The sequence below is a fragment of the Toxorhynchites rutilus genome, chromosome 1 (assembly GCF_029784135.1).
Source record: "Toxorhynchites rutilus septentrionalis strain SRP chromosome 1, ASM2978413v1, whole genome shotgun sequence".
In the NCBI taxonomy this organism is placed as follows: domain Eukaryota; kingdom Metazoa; phylum Arthropoda; class Insecta; order Diptera; family Culicidae; genus Toxorhynchites; species Toxorhynchites rutilus.
Window position 1 is genome coordinate 35,589,946 of NC_073744.1, and position 16,445 is coordinate 35,606,390.

Genomic DNA, 16,445 nt, shown 5'->3' on the forward strand with positions numbered 1-16,445 from the left:
ATATAAGTATAAAGTGACAGTATGCAGTGGTTATTTATGAAATGGTGTCGGAGAAGATGAATAAAAATGATATTTTTGTGTCATATTTACTCTCTCACCTTCATAGAAGCGAACAAATTTTCGTTATTTTTGCGATGATATGATGATGTTTCCAAGGGTGCCAGTGTCGGTGCATGTGCTTTGAGAAAAAATAGTTTACAATTAAGCAACATTTCATTTAAAATGCTGCTATTCCCAAGGAATAAGAATTCGACTGTTCCCTGAACCATTTTGCTTCTTCAATTATGGAACTAAGTCGCAATAAAATTGTCATTTATTAAAAAACAATCAGTTAAAACATTTCATGAGCAATTTGGCTCATAAAATCATGAATCCGTGAGGTTTTAACTTTCTTTTGTTTCCTCCATATACACTTCATATTGAATGTATAAAATGACACCATATTTTGTTTACCAATCCAAATATACTCTACCTACTGCCCCACCTCATATGTACCTCATTGAAATCAAGGTATTTATGTATGCACTGAAATAAATTCGTTATATAAAAATGAGATTAAAAAAAATACCTGTAAATTATGCGTATTTGCTGAAAATCTGTAATACTGTATATACAGATTCTGTATCTAAAATTTGGCGAAAAATCTGTAAAATACAGAATATTCTGTATATGTGGCAACCTTGATTAGATGATTTGCTCATCAAAACGAGCTATATAAATTGAATTTGCCTGTTACCTGTAGTGCACAGCATGCCGTTAATTGAAAAAATGGGTGGTTCTAAAGCGACCCTTTGCGACCCGTGCAATTTGAAGACATTTGGCATCATCATATTTTTGTAAACTCCGATTTCATGGAGCCATTCTGTGGAATTTCTGACTGTTTGTTGAAGAGTGAGCTGAAAAAATGGGCAGAACAAGAAGGGATAGCCAACTGGATGGCTGTACAACTTAACCAGTCAAACAAAATTATCACGCCGAGTATTAAAATTACTAAAAAATTGCTAAGTCTTAATAAGAAAGACCTCGGTACATTCACTGGGGTTATAACAGGACACTGTCCGAGCAAGTACCATTGAGTACAAGATGGTATTTGACGCTTTTGTACTGCCGAAAGCAGAATCTCGAAACATTGGCTCTGCAATTGCGGAGCTCTAATAAAACGCAGACTACAACAGTTTGATACGGCTATACTGGAGCCTAAAAAAAGTTTGGTCTGTGTCGCCGATCAGAATTGTAAATTTTATCAAACAGATTATTCCTGATTGCCATCTTTCTCGCTATAGGTTTTAGTCCACTCCTTCATCAATAAGCAGGAGATGAGCTTGAAGCATAGTAGAAAAAATGAAGCATCCGCAATAGTTCAAAATAATGGACGCAGTGGTTCGCACCCAACAGAGGGAAAAACCCATGTGGTACTTATTTTTTTCGTTCTGGATTTTTCCCGTTACGTGTGAATGTTTGCAAACAGCTGATTTCAAAATTTCTGCTGCGTTTCCAAGTTCTTCCAACGTTTGAGCTGGGGGGTCTTCGTAGCCACTTGGTTACGCGTTCGCTTATCAAGCGATCGATCGTGAGTTCAAACTCAGGGCCCTCAATTGACCATCTTTGTGTTGTTATAGAATAACTACGTCCACGCAACCATCATCAGCGATGGAAATCGATCCACGGTGGAACAAAGATCGATTCATCCATACAACTGCTCTGCTCTGCAAGAAACATCGGGCTGCTGTTCTATAAATAACTCAACAATGATCAATATCAACTGTCTCCGCTGTCCGGTCTGCTGAACAATGGATGAACAGAAAGAATACCCTTACGCCTAAATGGCTACTACTGTGTAATTTACCATAATGTAATGGAACAGAAAACTTAACGCCTAAATGGCTACTACCAACTACTGTATAATTCACAATTCATAGAAACATAAACATATGTACATGTACACGATTAAACCCGGCTCTGTTACAGCTAAATGATAATGAGCCTAATAAATAAATGGGATAAAAAAAAACGTTTGAGCTGAGTTTTCATGCAATGATGCTAGCAATTTATTGTCTTCGATTTTTTTACTGTTCTGAGTATGAATTATCATTGTCATGCAATGCAATGTCATGTTATGCAATGACCTTGGTGACCGCGAATGCCTTCTTCAGGTAATCGTTGAACTTCATCTTTTTTTTTTACAGTCAACTTTGCGGTTATATCATAGCTATAACCCGCCCATTATGTTTAATTAGTGTAACAGATCATGCCTAAAAACATATTTCTACGTTTCAGTTTTTGAAGTATCAGGTGCGTTAGTAACGACTACCAGAACTGTTTACATTACAATCGAACATTTGCGGGCGGTATTCAAGTTCAGGTCCTAGTATGTTATGGAGTATCCAAAAGAAAAGTTCGCGATTTACCTTTTTATTCTCAACATTCCATCCCCCGAAACGAACTTGTTCCATCTCCAGTTGAATAAATGATGAATACAGAAAACTGAACACAGCATACGAAATTGAAAAGAAAAAAAAACATTAGCAAAAACACGTGAAACAGACCGACAACTGTGCGCTGCTGCTATTGATAGTATTAGAGGATGCCTGTATTTTTTGTACAATTCTATCACAACCTAGCAAACTTGTCACGGAGACAACACTATGATATTTTAGCTAATGTTTATGCTAATTTTTAATGATTTTTTTTTCCTAATTTTTTGGCAGGTCCCTCACAAACGTCAACACCACATCTGTTCGGAGCGGGACGAATGCTAGCCGTAACGGATCACTCAGAAGAAGACCACGCGAATGCGTATGCGTGTGTGTGTGTGTGTGTGTCGGTGTGTCTGTGGATGAGCGTTGTTTGAGCGTGATGGGAAAATAAAACCAACTGTTGAGGGAAGAAAAAAGATCAGAAAGAAAAAAAGAAAACAAAATGCAATTTGTCGTTCGCTAGATGTGACAGGAATTACCGATGACCAAAAGCAGGGGAGTGCGCTTCGCGAATAATATCACGGAATAAAGAAGTGACAGAAAATGCCGTTTTTCGAGGTGCCAATCGGACAAGAAGAGTAACAGTGAAAAGTGAAAGACCGCGACGCGCTTTCACTAGCCTGTAGTGTGTGAGTTTACTTCTTTTTTCCTTGAGGTTCAGTGTATTACTTCACTACTGTTCACCCGCGGGTTTGTGTATGCGGTGGTTTTGTGATCATAATACCTTGGGGCTGTTAAATGTCAAAACAGACCAAGAAGAAGAAGAGTGAAGGGCGGAACTACGCCGAAATATTCAAATCTACCCAGTGACGACGACTCGATCGCGGCTCATTGCAACACCTATCTCCGCCGCCGTGGCACAAGTGAAGTGACGTAACGATTAAAAGTGAAATAATACCGAATAAGCCAGGAAGAAGAATCCCAAAATCGGTGCGGTGCATAGAGACCCCGCGCAGTGAAGAGGTTTGTTGGCAATTGTGGCGATCGAAAACGTGTAACATTTTGTGAATGTAAGTGAGACAGGAGGTATCGGCTCAAATGGGGTTCTCTTCGGCGCTGCAGGGAAGGGCGGCGCACGAAGCGCTGCTCAACCGCCAGGAAGCGGAGCTGAAGCTGCTGGAAACGATGAAACGTTGCCTGATTCAGAAGAGCAAATGCGACAAGGAGTACGCGGCTTCGCTGACCTCCGTGACCCAACAGGGGCTCAAAATCGATCGCACCGATGATTTACACGGTAAGAGTTTCTTGTTCCTTTTGTTGCTTATTTTATCTGTGCTGGCGCAAAATAAGAGAACACTCACGAGATCGGGGTTCGTTTAGGAAGGTCAAGTGTTTTCGGGGGGTGGCAATTAGTGTTTGCATACGCAGATTCATCTGTGTCTAGTGCTAGGTTACATTCGCCATCGTCGACATGAAATTTGCAAATTCTTGGCAACCGATCATACGAAATAGTCGCTGATGCTGGTTCACACCAAGCCTCACAACGAACTTTGATCATCATTGAAAGCCGCTAGAAATAGTCGCAGTAAAAGAGGTACCCCCCTCTTATATTGTCATTGGGATGATCTCAGAATTTTGAACTCAAGGAAACTAGCTTTCAAGGTGAAACTTACAAAATAACAGACCGTACGTTTCCTCCGTTTTGATCTCGTGTATGGACCAAGCAATCATCCGATTCTCTATATTTTAGACTCTATAGACTCTTAAGCAATATTCTAGCGACGGAATATTTTCAATTGTGATTTGAAACTTCTCAACCATATGCCCCAATCAGCCTTGGGTTTGCTTAGATCTCTAGCTGGAAAACAGAACAGAAGACTTTTGAAAGTATACAATGCTTCGGTGTTCCTTATTCGATAAAGATCCAATAGATCCCGTTGTCATCGGAATGATTTTTTTTAGTCGATTCAGCGGCATATACAGGATGTTAAATAGCTGACCCAGAGCCTTTCTGGAGGTGATAAGAAATTATTTTTCATTGTTTACAATTGTTTCACACATATGGACAAACGTAGTGAACACTTCTTGTTGTGGACTCTAAATAGTTAGCTTAATCATGCATTTTTACTAACTTGCCTATGAAATCACTACATTTAATTGCTCCTTTATTTTTGAAAGCCAAATTAAGGCAACTAGAGGCCAAAATAAAATATCTCAGTCACAACTTAGATTTGCCTATATGCGTTGAAGTGTTTCTTCATCAAATATGAAAAAAAACTGTTGCAAAACAAACTTTCAACTTTCAACAAAATTGTACAGCTGGTTGCTTTTTCTTCCATTTTTCCTATGTACCGTGCAAAACCTCTCAACATCAGGAAAGAATGTTGTCCCCTCGCTAGCTGAATTGAGACTGTGATTTGCAATCGCAAATGGGTTATTTATACTGTCATTTCATGCCACACCGATATGGAGGTTCTCAGATTTTCTTGAAAATTACTAATTTTGTTCCTTGTTGCAAAATATAGGGTCTTTCAGATTTAACGCTCACGCAAAAAAATCGAATAGATCCTTATAATTTTTTTTTGCCTCATCGATGATAACACTGCATTCCCCACTTCGGGACGATAATATTCAGCTACTCGTTCGTGTTAGTGTTAAGATGTACAATTTACGAACGTGTATTTTTAGTGAAGTCGTATTACTCGAGCAATCGAAGTCTTAATGAAACTTTGTCCTCTTATGGTAAGAATTCCAACACTTCTCGTCATCGATCACTTCATCTGGGGGTACGTGAAGGACCGTTGCTATGATAATAAGCCACAAAACTTAGAGGAACTTAAAGTAGAAATACACCCGGGTTTTTTTACGCGGGGGATACGTACCTCGTAAAAAAACCGCGTTAATTGAAAAATCCACGCAAAAATAACCGCATTAGTTGTAAAATCCGCGTTAAAAAAAACCGCGTTAATTGGAAAATCCGCGTAAAAAAAACGCACTAATTGGAAAATCCGCGTAAAAAAACGTGCTAATTGGAAAATTCGCGTAAAAAAACCTCGTAAACAAACCGCGTAAAAAAACCTTTGTGTCACTCGGATTTTCAACAGCATCGAAGTTGTAATGTTAGAGTTGTGCATGAATAATTTTGTACGCCGTTTATAACGCGTTATCGAAAAAAGGGGTGGTCACATCGAAAATGTTCTAAAATAAGCTTTTTTTTTCTTTTTTCAAAAATAAAAATCGGTTCACTTTTGTAGAAGCTATTAAAATTTGTTGCGTGAGCGTTTAATCTAAAAGACCCTGTATTAGACCTGTATTTGAATTTTTTCGTTAGAGTGTCCATTTCCAATTAAAGGGTGGTCCGAAACATCAATGTTTTACAATTTTTTTTTCAGAACTGACCTTTTTTTCAAAAAATCATACCTTTGAATTACTCGACCGATTCAAAAGATCGGCGTATCAAATTGTATAGTAAACCGAGTAAACTATATAAAAAAAAACAAATACAATCAATAATTACGAAAACGATTACGAAATTTTTTTCAAAAAAGACCAGCTTGGCTTTCGTTTGATATGTCGATCATCTCAAACCGTCAAGTAGTTCAAAAGTTATGATTTTTTTTAGAATTCGTTTTTGGGAAAATGTGGAAAAAAATGATTTTTTGGACCACCTCAAAATGGAAATGTGCACTATAATAAAAAGAAAAATATAAAAAAATGGGTCCAATATTTTGCGATTAAGAACAGATTTACCACTTTCCACGTTAATCTGAGAATCACTATATCGGTTTGGCATGGAATAGCTGTATACTCAGTTGGAAACAGGTGGAGTTCACATTACAATATTTTCTTTCTCAACATTGCCCTAGAACGAACGCTTCATTTGATTCGCAGTGTTATGTAAACATTGTAACTCACAGATGCATTAGTACAACCTTATTAAAAGCAAAGGTATGGAAGCACACAAAATGGGTAGAACAATGTATTGGAGAATCACTATGCTTCCAATTGTATTTAATTTAAACGGGTACAGATTGAGGAATCATAATGCATAGTATGTCAAACAAATCATAGAGAATTTCCTATTCGATTGGTGTACAAATCACTGATTCTCTAGTTCGTCCCTTCGTGTAATTTAACTATATTGATTTCCTTCTTCCGTTACACTTTTTTCATTCAGAAATTTTTATTCCGATTCCTATTGCCGCAACTACAGATCTCTTGCCAAATCATTATCTTATCGGTAAACACATATTCATAAGTTAAATCATTATTAGAATTTGACATTAATCTTGCCCTCAGCAGAAGCTTTGTAAAATATATGTCCCGGGATTTGTCTGAAAATCATTTTGTACGACACGACACTCTTGAAATTAATAGGATATGCAATTAAGATCTGTTAAGAAACTAAGGAACAAATACCATCAAAAGGTTCCAATTTCAACAGTTGCAGATACTCAGTTGCCAAATGTTGGTTTACCATCTCTAAATGATCCTAACTTTTAATGATGATATACGGAACACCTTCCTTCGTTTTCCGCTTTGATGTCTCATAATTTTGTTCATTTGTGTTCAATTGTGTTCAATTCATACTGTGTTTTTTCGTTATATATCATAAACTATATTTTCTATGTTTTTTTGTTTGTCATTCTTTTTATCAACTACTATGTTATTGATTCTACTGGATTCTACTGATTTTCATTTTATTTTTTATCGTTATTCGCTTCAAATTTCTATGGTGATATGATTGATTGATATACGAGATACTTTTATTCGATTGCTACTCTAATTACCCGTTTTTACCTACTATAAGATGATGAACGGAACTCTTGCATTGCTTTTTCTTTGATGTTTCTAATTTTGTTTACGTGTCTCTTATGTTGATTTTACTTTTGTATTTTTATCAATACTGTAGTCTCACTGTACCTTTTCTTTCTACGTTTTTTTCTTGCTGTCATATCTTTTATCGCTCACGAGATCGTGGTGTTCGTGGTTCATTGTGACCACCTTCCCGGTCCAACAGTAACATGAGCACACATGACCACAGGACAGTGCAAGTTGGAATAAATTTAATTGACGAAAAATCCTCCGGTCAGAACAGATATTTTTTCTCGGCGCGGAATCGTTTCGGTGGGATTGTTGTGAATGAGAGATGTCAAAGCACATTGCGATTCTGATCTTTTATCAAATTTTTGTTCTCAAATACGAGATGGAGACTAGATGAAAGAATACTTCGCATGGTGATGGTACTTCGCATGGTATAATAAAATAACATGTAATTATGACGGTGACATTGGTTTTAGCGTTGTCAGCGGTGATGGTGTTACAAATATACAATCGTCTGTGGCTGCAACGTGTGCCTATAACAAGAGACGCATAAAGTGAATTGACTATTAGAATACAAATATCGACAAACGGTCAGCTTGTATATTGTTCTCGCGAGAACAATAATGGATCATGAATCAACAATTTTCAGCTGCTTCCATAAAACCAAACTAAGGGCCACCTGAACTTTCCGCTAAAGAGTTATTTCAGAATAATTAATGCATTCCAAATTGCCGGAAACAAGCTTGGATTCGCTCCTTTTCAATGCTACCAAATATTTGTACCAAAGCGTTTCGATCCGGAACAAATTTTCGATTTCTTTAATGTTTGTTCTTACCGACAATACTTTTGTAGTCCTACGTTAACAATGCGATCGTGTCGTGGTGTCGCCACGCTTCTAATTGTTTTTTTGTCATTTATTTGTACCATTTTTTTTTACTTTTTTTTACTTTTTGTTTCGCGAAATTATTCCAAATAAGTCTCGTTTCGAACTGTTTGTTCATCTTTGTCGTAGAATAATTTTCCTTTCCCTTCTTATTCTTCCATGTAAAGATACGTTCAACTCTCCCTCCACTTTCTCGTTTCTTTGTTGCTTTCGAATCCATTGCTGTATTTGTCATAGTGTGTCCTTTTGTATGGTATTCTCTCTACCATGACAACTACTTCTGTTCGTGTTCGTTTTATATTTTTCGATTCCTCTGGTTCTTCTATAGTCATAGTTTATTCAGTTTCAGCGACTTGTGCTCCCTTGGCCGAGTGGTTAGCGTCATAACTAACATGCCGGGTGTTCGGGTTCGATTCCCGTTCTGGTCGGGGGATTTTTTCGTCAAAGAAATTTCCTCCGACTTGCACTGTGATCACGCGTATTCTAGAGCTTGCCACTCAGAATGCATTCAAGGCGTGTTATTTGGCATAGAAATCTCAACTAAGTATGTGCTAATAAAAAAAATGACGCAAGTAATACTACGTTGAGAGGGCGAAGTTCCTCTAGGAACGTTAGTGCCATTAAAGAAGAAGAAGAAGACTTAATTCAGCAACTGATTTTTATGTTTTCTCAAAAAAAAAGTGATTATGATCAACATAAATACAAAAGGTCGCCGTCACAAAATGGTCGACTATGTATTTTTTACAACCCCTCAATATCGATATCAAATGAAGTGATATGACTAATAGAATTAATCACATTATGAAAACATTCCGAAAAAAATAAATAGGAAATAAAAATTTAAAAAAAGGAATTATTTCATTGTAGAGGAATAGAATACATACAACATGACACAGATAATGTACTACAAATTAGAGAAATAGAATGAGTAAAGAAACTTGTTAAGTTATAATTTTATTTTAGTCACATCAATGCCCTAGAATGATGAAGGAAGGGGTGTGATAACAGGTTCTTTTCAACTAGCAATAATCGCACCTCGGTAAAACCTCATTGGTTACGATATCGCCACTGCGCAAAGCTTGACAGCTACTTGTCTAATTATTTTTTTAGCTTTTAGTGTATTATCTGTATTACTATTATGTTTAATCACAAAGAAAACGTTTAACTTCAAAAGTGTTTTACTTATTTTGTTTGAAGCAACGTCTGCTCGGACTGTGTCCGATCAATAAGCTTTGATTTGTTGGGAGAACTGCGTGTCATTCTGTTGATACAGCCCTCCAGGTGGTATCAATCATCGATATTTCCCCGGTTTTGAGGTCTGATTTGTGTGTTAGAGTGTTTGTATGATGTAACCTGCATTTAAACCATTCTCCTTTTCTTGTAGATATTTCGATTTTTGTTTACATTTTTTATTTGTTTTTGTCTGATAATATACAAATTTGTTTTGAATTTCACACGTTTTGATCGTTTGTCTATTCAACCAAACAACACAATTGAAGAACAAGGATAATTGAAGATTTTTACGAGCAGAATAATTGCCAAACAAATGTTCGACATGGTGTAGCGACAAAACCCGCGGAATTTTCCATGATACAATCAGTATAATCCACCACCAAAAAAAAAACAAACATCCAGCAGTTCCGGTTCGGCTGCATGTGATATGGGCCAGATAATAATCGTTGCGGTGTTTTCACGCCGTTTACTTCTTGTGTTCATTATTATTTTCTCCGCCGGCGCGATGCCATCCTTCATGGCCAGTCGAGCGCGTTGAATTGGTACCGATGCTCTTGGGGAACCATAGTCTTGGCGGATGCCGATCGAGACGAGGTTGGGGTGTTGTTTTTTTTAATTGTGGCAATGTTTACGCCGAATTACTAAGTGAGTCATTTCACCACCAACAAATCACCGGAACGGAACCAGCGACAGCGGGAATGACTTTTCATGAAGTATGTTTATAATTTATACACAAAATTGTTCGATCAAATCAATCATCTGGTTACTGGAACGTAAACTCGTTGAGCTTGCTTTCAATAAAATTCAGATTTGTCGCCTCTGTTGGCATCAATATTCGCCAGCGTGAAACGCCAATCAGTGATGCGTCGGTCTTACATATTGACGCGTTGCAAAGTCCGCGCTTCTCGCACGAGACATGGACGCAAAAGGTCAATTAAATGAAGAAAAATGTCAGCGCCAATCAGCAGCGCGAGAAGAAACCCGAACGCGCACTGAATTCTGCGAAGTGCTAATGCACTCAGTTATCCGAATTTGAACTTTCGCGTGCATCGCGCGACCGCGACAATTTGAATCTCCCCCGCGTATTTCTGATATTACCACATTTCATCACCACTCGCGAGCGCTTTGGGTGTAAATTACTCTACGATAGTCAAAGACGGACGCCAAACGGGTTTTCGACTTGTTTTGGTTTCCGATGGGTGTTTTTTTTTTTTTTTTGATTTTTCATCATTCACTTCAGCGGTTTTTTATGATTTCAGTTCCCACTTTGTGATAACTGGTTAATCCTGCTTGGTGGTTCGATTCGTGTTGACAAAACAGACGGAACAGCAATTGCAGGCTATTTTTTTTGTTATCTTTGTGTAACTCTTGTATGACATAACAGTGACATAAAGCGCGTGCGAAAAGTATGACAACTAGTTTGAAAGTATTAGGCTGTCAAAAAAGTCCTGCGGTATTTTTTTTGAATTTTCATTTGTTCATAAAATTAGTTACAATCATCTGTTTTAAGTCAAATATGCGCCGTTTTGTTCGATGACTTGTTCCCAACGAGATGCCAACTTCATAATACCCCTGTTATAGAAGCTCGCTTCCTTATTGGCAAAAAACTCGGATAGCCAATTTTCACAGACCTCTTTTGTGGCTAACTTCTGACTACCTAGCTCGTTCGCCATGGACAAAAACAGGTGGTAGTCACTTGGAGCAAGGTCCGGACTATACGGCGGATGCAAAAGAACCTCCCATCCGAGCTCCCGGAGCTTCTGGCGCGTCACCAAAGAAGTGTGTGGCCTGGCGTTGTCCTGATGGAAGACAATGCGGCCTCTGTTTATCAAAGATGGCCTCTTCTTCATGAGTGCTACCTTCAAGCGGTCCAGTTGTTGGCAGTACAGGTCCGAATTGAGCGTTTGCCCATAGGGAAGCAGCTCATAATAGATTATTCCTTGTCAATCCCACACAGCAGGACCTTCCTGGCCGTTAATGAGGGCTTGGCCACCGTCTGAGCCGCTTCAGTGGGCTTCGACCACGACCGTTTGCGCTTCACGTTGTCGTAAGTGACCCACTTTTCATCGCCAGTCACCATCCGCTTCAGAAACGGGTCGATTTTGTTGCGATTCAGCAGCGAGTCACATGCGTCGTTACGGTCAAAGATGTTTTTTTGCGTCAACGTGTGTGGCACCCATACATCGAGCTTCTTTGTGAATCCAAGCTTCTTCAAATGGTTAATAACGGTTTGATGACTTATCCCCAGCTCTTGGCCGATGCTACGGCTGCTACTATGCCGGTCTTTCTCGGCTAATTCAGCGATTTTGTCGCAATTTTCGAACACAGGCCTTCCGGAGCGTGGCGCATCTTCGACGACCTCTACACCAGAACGAAAACGTTGAAACCATCGTTGTGCGGTGGAAATGGAAACTGTATCGGGTCCATAAACTGCACAAATTTTATTGGCAGCTTGAGATGCATTTTTGCCTTTGTCATAGTAGTACTATAAAATATGTCGGATTTTCTCTTTATTTAGCTCCATATTTGCGACACTATAACTCACGAACGACTTAACCAAACAAAACAATGTCAAGGACTAAATTATAGCGCGCAAAAATACCTTTCCAACAAGCTATAGTATGACTCGATACAATGAATACAACTAGAACTACGCGCTTACAACGACACCTCGCGGAAATACCGCAGGACTTTTTTGACAGCCTAATATATAAATCCTGTCCAAAGAAATGTAGATTACAAATTATGATTAATGGAATGCAAACTTCTTTTTGTTTTTACTGGTAGATATGCATAACATTCACGTCAATATGTTTTCTCGTTCTTTTGTTATTTCATCGGTTTTTATTTGTCTTTTGCTTTTTCATATTTCTATCTATCAATTTGCATTTCACTTTTTTTTCTCCTTTTTTAACAGGGTGACATTTTGCTCGAATTATCCCCAATGCGAAGTCGAAATTTCTAGCCCCATCCCATTATGCTTCGATCCATGATGGTACAACACATTTTTCGAAAACGACTAACCGAGCGATATTCCCTTTCTTCGGTCTTAATTCCAGGAAGCCACGTGACGCGGGCCTGGCGGGCGTTCATGGAGGAGCTGGAGCACACCGCCAAGCAGATCAAAACCAACGCCGAACAGCTGGAGGCCGTCTGCCTGGACAAGCTCGCCCACTTATATCAGGACAAACGTCGCGTGCGGAAGCAGTATCAGGAGGAGCACACCAAGATTGCGACGAAATTCAGCCATGTAAGTGCTTCACTCTTTTATATGTATCTTATTCTCGGTGTGTTGTGGTGGTGGGGAAAACCTCCCACGCAAATTAATTGATAAGATATCACCAATCGTACGTCATAATGGTTAGTTGCATGCTGCTAGGGTGATAAAACCCCACGGTGGAATGAGACACATGCACTCAAATCTCCGCATCCACAATAGTCTCTCATCAATAAACTTCACTGCGCACTTTGTGTATACTACATCTCAACTAAAAACAGTTGTTATAAAGCGCTCGAAATAATGGCACTGCTGAAGAAATGGAATAAAAAAGTGCCACACTTTTAGTCTTGTCGGATGACTAAAGCAGTGTCAGACCATTCGAGTGGATTTTTTTATTTGTTTCGTGCGAAATTTATTGCTTATTTGATTTCACATCAACTAAAATAACCCGTACAATGAATGTGGATCGTGTGGATAATAATCTTATCTTTTTCTAATTACGTACAGAAGCCGCGACAGTCATGTGCTTTCTTTTCCCAAGGTAATTTGATTTCTAGCCGTTCATTCTTCCACCACAAATGTAACGTAACAGTTAAAAACGCTATCATTCGAAAACAAATTTTCGTTTATTCGTGAGGACTACGTCTTGGAGGACCATATGAGGGGTAGAATGAAAATCTAAACGGTGATCATGTAGGAAACCATGAAAGATTCCGATCGCTTACAACTCGATCATTTCTTTATAGATCGCAAAGATGTTTGCATCAATCGATTGCAAATACGTATCTATCAAATAAAGAAAATAATATATATTTTGTAGATAAGTAATTGAATAATTGTTAAATGTTAAGCATTATCTAAAACTTCACGACCAATCAACCAATTAGTGCTCTTCAAATTGTACCGGCCGAAGCAGGCAATTAGAGTAACAGCGAAATGCAATTTGAATACAGTAAAACCTGTTTTTGTGCGGTTTTTTTTGTGCGATTTTTTTGTGCGGTTTTCTGTTCTTGTGCGGGTTTTTTTGCGCGATTTTTTTTCATGCGGTGTATGAAAAGAAGCATATTTGACGAAGTTCTCGTCCATTTAATTTTTTTTCGATGGTTAATATGCATTTCAGTGCGAAAAAAAGCATATTTGCGTCTCAATTATCCACTTCTGAAATCATTCCCCTCCTCTCATCAAATGCTCAAAGTTTTTCTAAGTTATTGCATGACATGATTTCTAACAGCAACACGTTTCGACATGCAGCTAAAAGCACAAAACAGCCACGCTCAACCGAAAAGGCAAAGTGTCCAAAGTGAAACATTTTTTTATACGGTCCCTATCTACCGCACAAAAAAAATTCAAAATGTGAACCGAACACGATTTTTTATGCGACTTTTTTGTGCAGTCCCTATTCCCCGCACAAAAAATGGTTTGCCTGTACTTCAATGTAACGGCGAAACCAACATAGCTAGACATTGTGCATATCATTCTTTTAAAGCCAACCAGCTGTTGCTTGCTATCCTTTTCTTTCCCAATCCTGCTTGTACATACATCGAATTTGCTCAATACAATGGAAGCTTGACGAGAAGTGAAACATTACATCAAAAGCCCCACCCATCGGTGTGATTCAACAGCCAGGCAATTCGGATAAATTTCACTCGCTCCGTTTCGAATCGATCATTAATTTTCTAACCTGAAAATCAAAGTAGACCAGAAGGAGCGATAACAAAGCCACAACGCCAATATCGTCAGCAGAGTTAGCAAAAGCAGCAGCAAACGAGTTTCAATTTTCCTTCAATCAAACCGATCCGATCCTACACAAAGTGGTGTAATGATGCTGAGGATACAGAAGTGAAATCGCCTGTGGTTTTTCTAGAAAAGGAGAGGAGATGCATTACGCGTGCATTGGCAATAAGGACACAACTTTCGACATATGATCACCTTGTTCTCGCATGAATTCACTGCATGAAAACATGGCACTTTTCAGAGCCATAGAATGTTTCAATACAATTCAATGCAACGGTTCGAGGCATTCTGAAATAATGTCAATAATTATTATAATTAGAACAAATTCACTTTAATTGTACAGAGTGCGTCACTTACCTCTATGGGATTTTCATTCGCAGGAAAACTGTAACTTATCAATTGAGAGATTATTGTATAGGTTTGGTGCCTCAAGTAGAAAACATTTTCAATTCCAAATTCCAAATTTTTCGGAATCCAAATTCAAATTCGAAATTTGTGGCTAATATTTAAAATTTAAAATTCGGTATACTTCAATCATCTAAATTTTTGTTCATAGCTGAACAGTCCGTCTCTGGGCAGTTGGAAAATGGATTTCAAAATGACCAAACTATGAAATTTATTACATGACCTTTCCAGGGTAACCATATCATTCTTCTAAATAATTATTAGGAACTTTCGATGCATTCTGAAATAATATCCGGAGTGATAAACAACCGAATTGAATAAAAAAAATCGTAGTCTTACATCAACAACGCGGTCATGTCTTGAACATATTTTTTTTTGTAAATGCCTGTAAAATCTGAATGAAATTTGCCATGTATAGTAAAATAAATCAGAAGAATTTGTAACAAAAATCACATATTTGCCCATATACAAACATTTACTCTTGAATGCAGCTATCCGCCTATACAACTTCTCTACTTTTTAATATTTTTTCTTGAAAGCTGAGCTTCTTTTACTTAACATACCCAAAAATCAAAAAGGAAATTAATTTCGTGTTTGAGTTACGATTTTTCAATATTAACCGATGGTCCAAAAATCATTCGTCCTTTTTCATCCAAAAATGTCTTTTTTCTGAAAATCATAACATTTGAATTACTGAGCCGATTTAGATGATTTAAGCCAATAACCTAACCTTCTTTGAAAAAAATATCACACTTGCGGGAAGATGGGATTCTAGTCGCGTAGATCTAATCTAGTCACATAGGAATATTGAACGAAAACTTTAAACATGTTGAATTGGAAAAATAATAACTCAAAAACGAAAAATAACATCTCTCTGACTTTCGGATTATGTAAAAAAAACACAGCTTTCCAGATAAAAAAATAGTTTACTGTCTCATTAGCCCACTTAGTATATTTCGTTTGTGTCTAGTAGAACCGCATCAATTGAATGATTTTTCCATGATGAACAATATGTGGACAATGGAAAAGTCACGACTAAATATTGAAATCATAAATAATTGTCAAAAAGGACTTTTATTTGGACGATGACAAAATTTATGAGAAAATTTCCAAAAATCATAATTATCTAAATATTCTTTTCATATACAGCCATACCAGGCCAGAACGATATAGTGGTTCTCAGATATTCGTTAAAATTGGTAGTTTTGTTCCTTATCGCAATATATTAGTAGACCCGTATATATTTTTTTTTCATTAGGGTGGTACACAAAAACGATTTTTTCCTCTTTTACCCAAAAAATTTCGCGTCCAATATTTCGCGATAAGGAACAAAAAAAACTACCAATTTCAACGAAATCTGAGAACCACTATATCAATTTGGCATAGAATGACTGTATAAGAATGTTTAATTGTTTGGCTTAATTTTCGGTTTCATTCACTCAATGAAATTCTTAAAAAAAATGGGTTTTTGGTTTGTTTTTGCTTACGCGCTTCTTTTGTAGTCTGGAACTGTTTGGTCAGCCTGTTAAAGATATTGTGTGAAGTTTTGTGTTGCAAACAATATTTTTTTGTGCCGAAACGTTCAAAATGTTGCAGAATGCATTCGGTGACTCAACTATGTCGAAAACACGGGTGTATGAATGGTATAACGGTCTAGAAGAGATGAACGATTTGACACGGACAACCCCTCCATCTGATGATAACATCGATAAAATAAATAGAATGGTGC

The 16,445-nt window shown here is 37.7% G+C and overlaps 1 protein-coding gene and 1 pseudogene across 7 annotated transcripts in view; one reads left to right on the top strand and one right to left on the bottom strand.

The window, feature by feature from the left end:
* Positions 1–16,445, top strand: part of LOC129761989 (tyrosine-protein kinase Fer) — a 119,870-nt gene that overhangs the window by 16,872 nt on the left and 86,553 nt on the right. For 3 of the 7 annotated variants that reach the window (XM_055759904.1, XM_055759905.1, XM_055759898.1), the window contains exons 2-3: positions 2,709–3,711; positions 12,417–12,607. In XM_055759904.1, the coding sequence (XP_055615879.1) occupies positions 3,516–3,711; positions 12,417–12,607 (387 nt within the window). In that variant the 5' untranslated portion in view covers positions 2,709–3,515. The remainder of the gene's footprint in view (positions 1–2,708; positions 3,712–12,416; positions 12,608–16,445) is intronic. The other 4 variants (XM_055759900.1, XM_055759901.1, XM_055759899.1 and 1 more) reach the window with 2 other exon arrangements.
* Positions 9,074–9,204, bottom strand: LOC129763896 (U4 spliceosomal RNA; annotated as a pseudogene).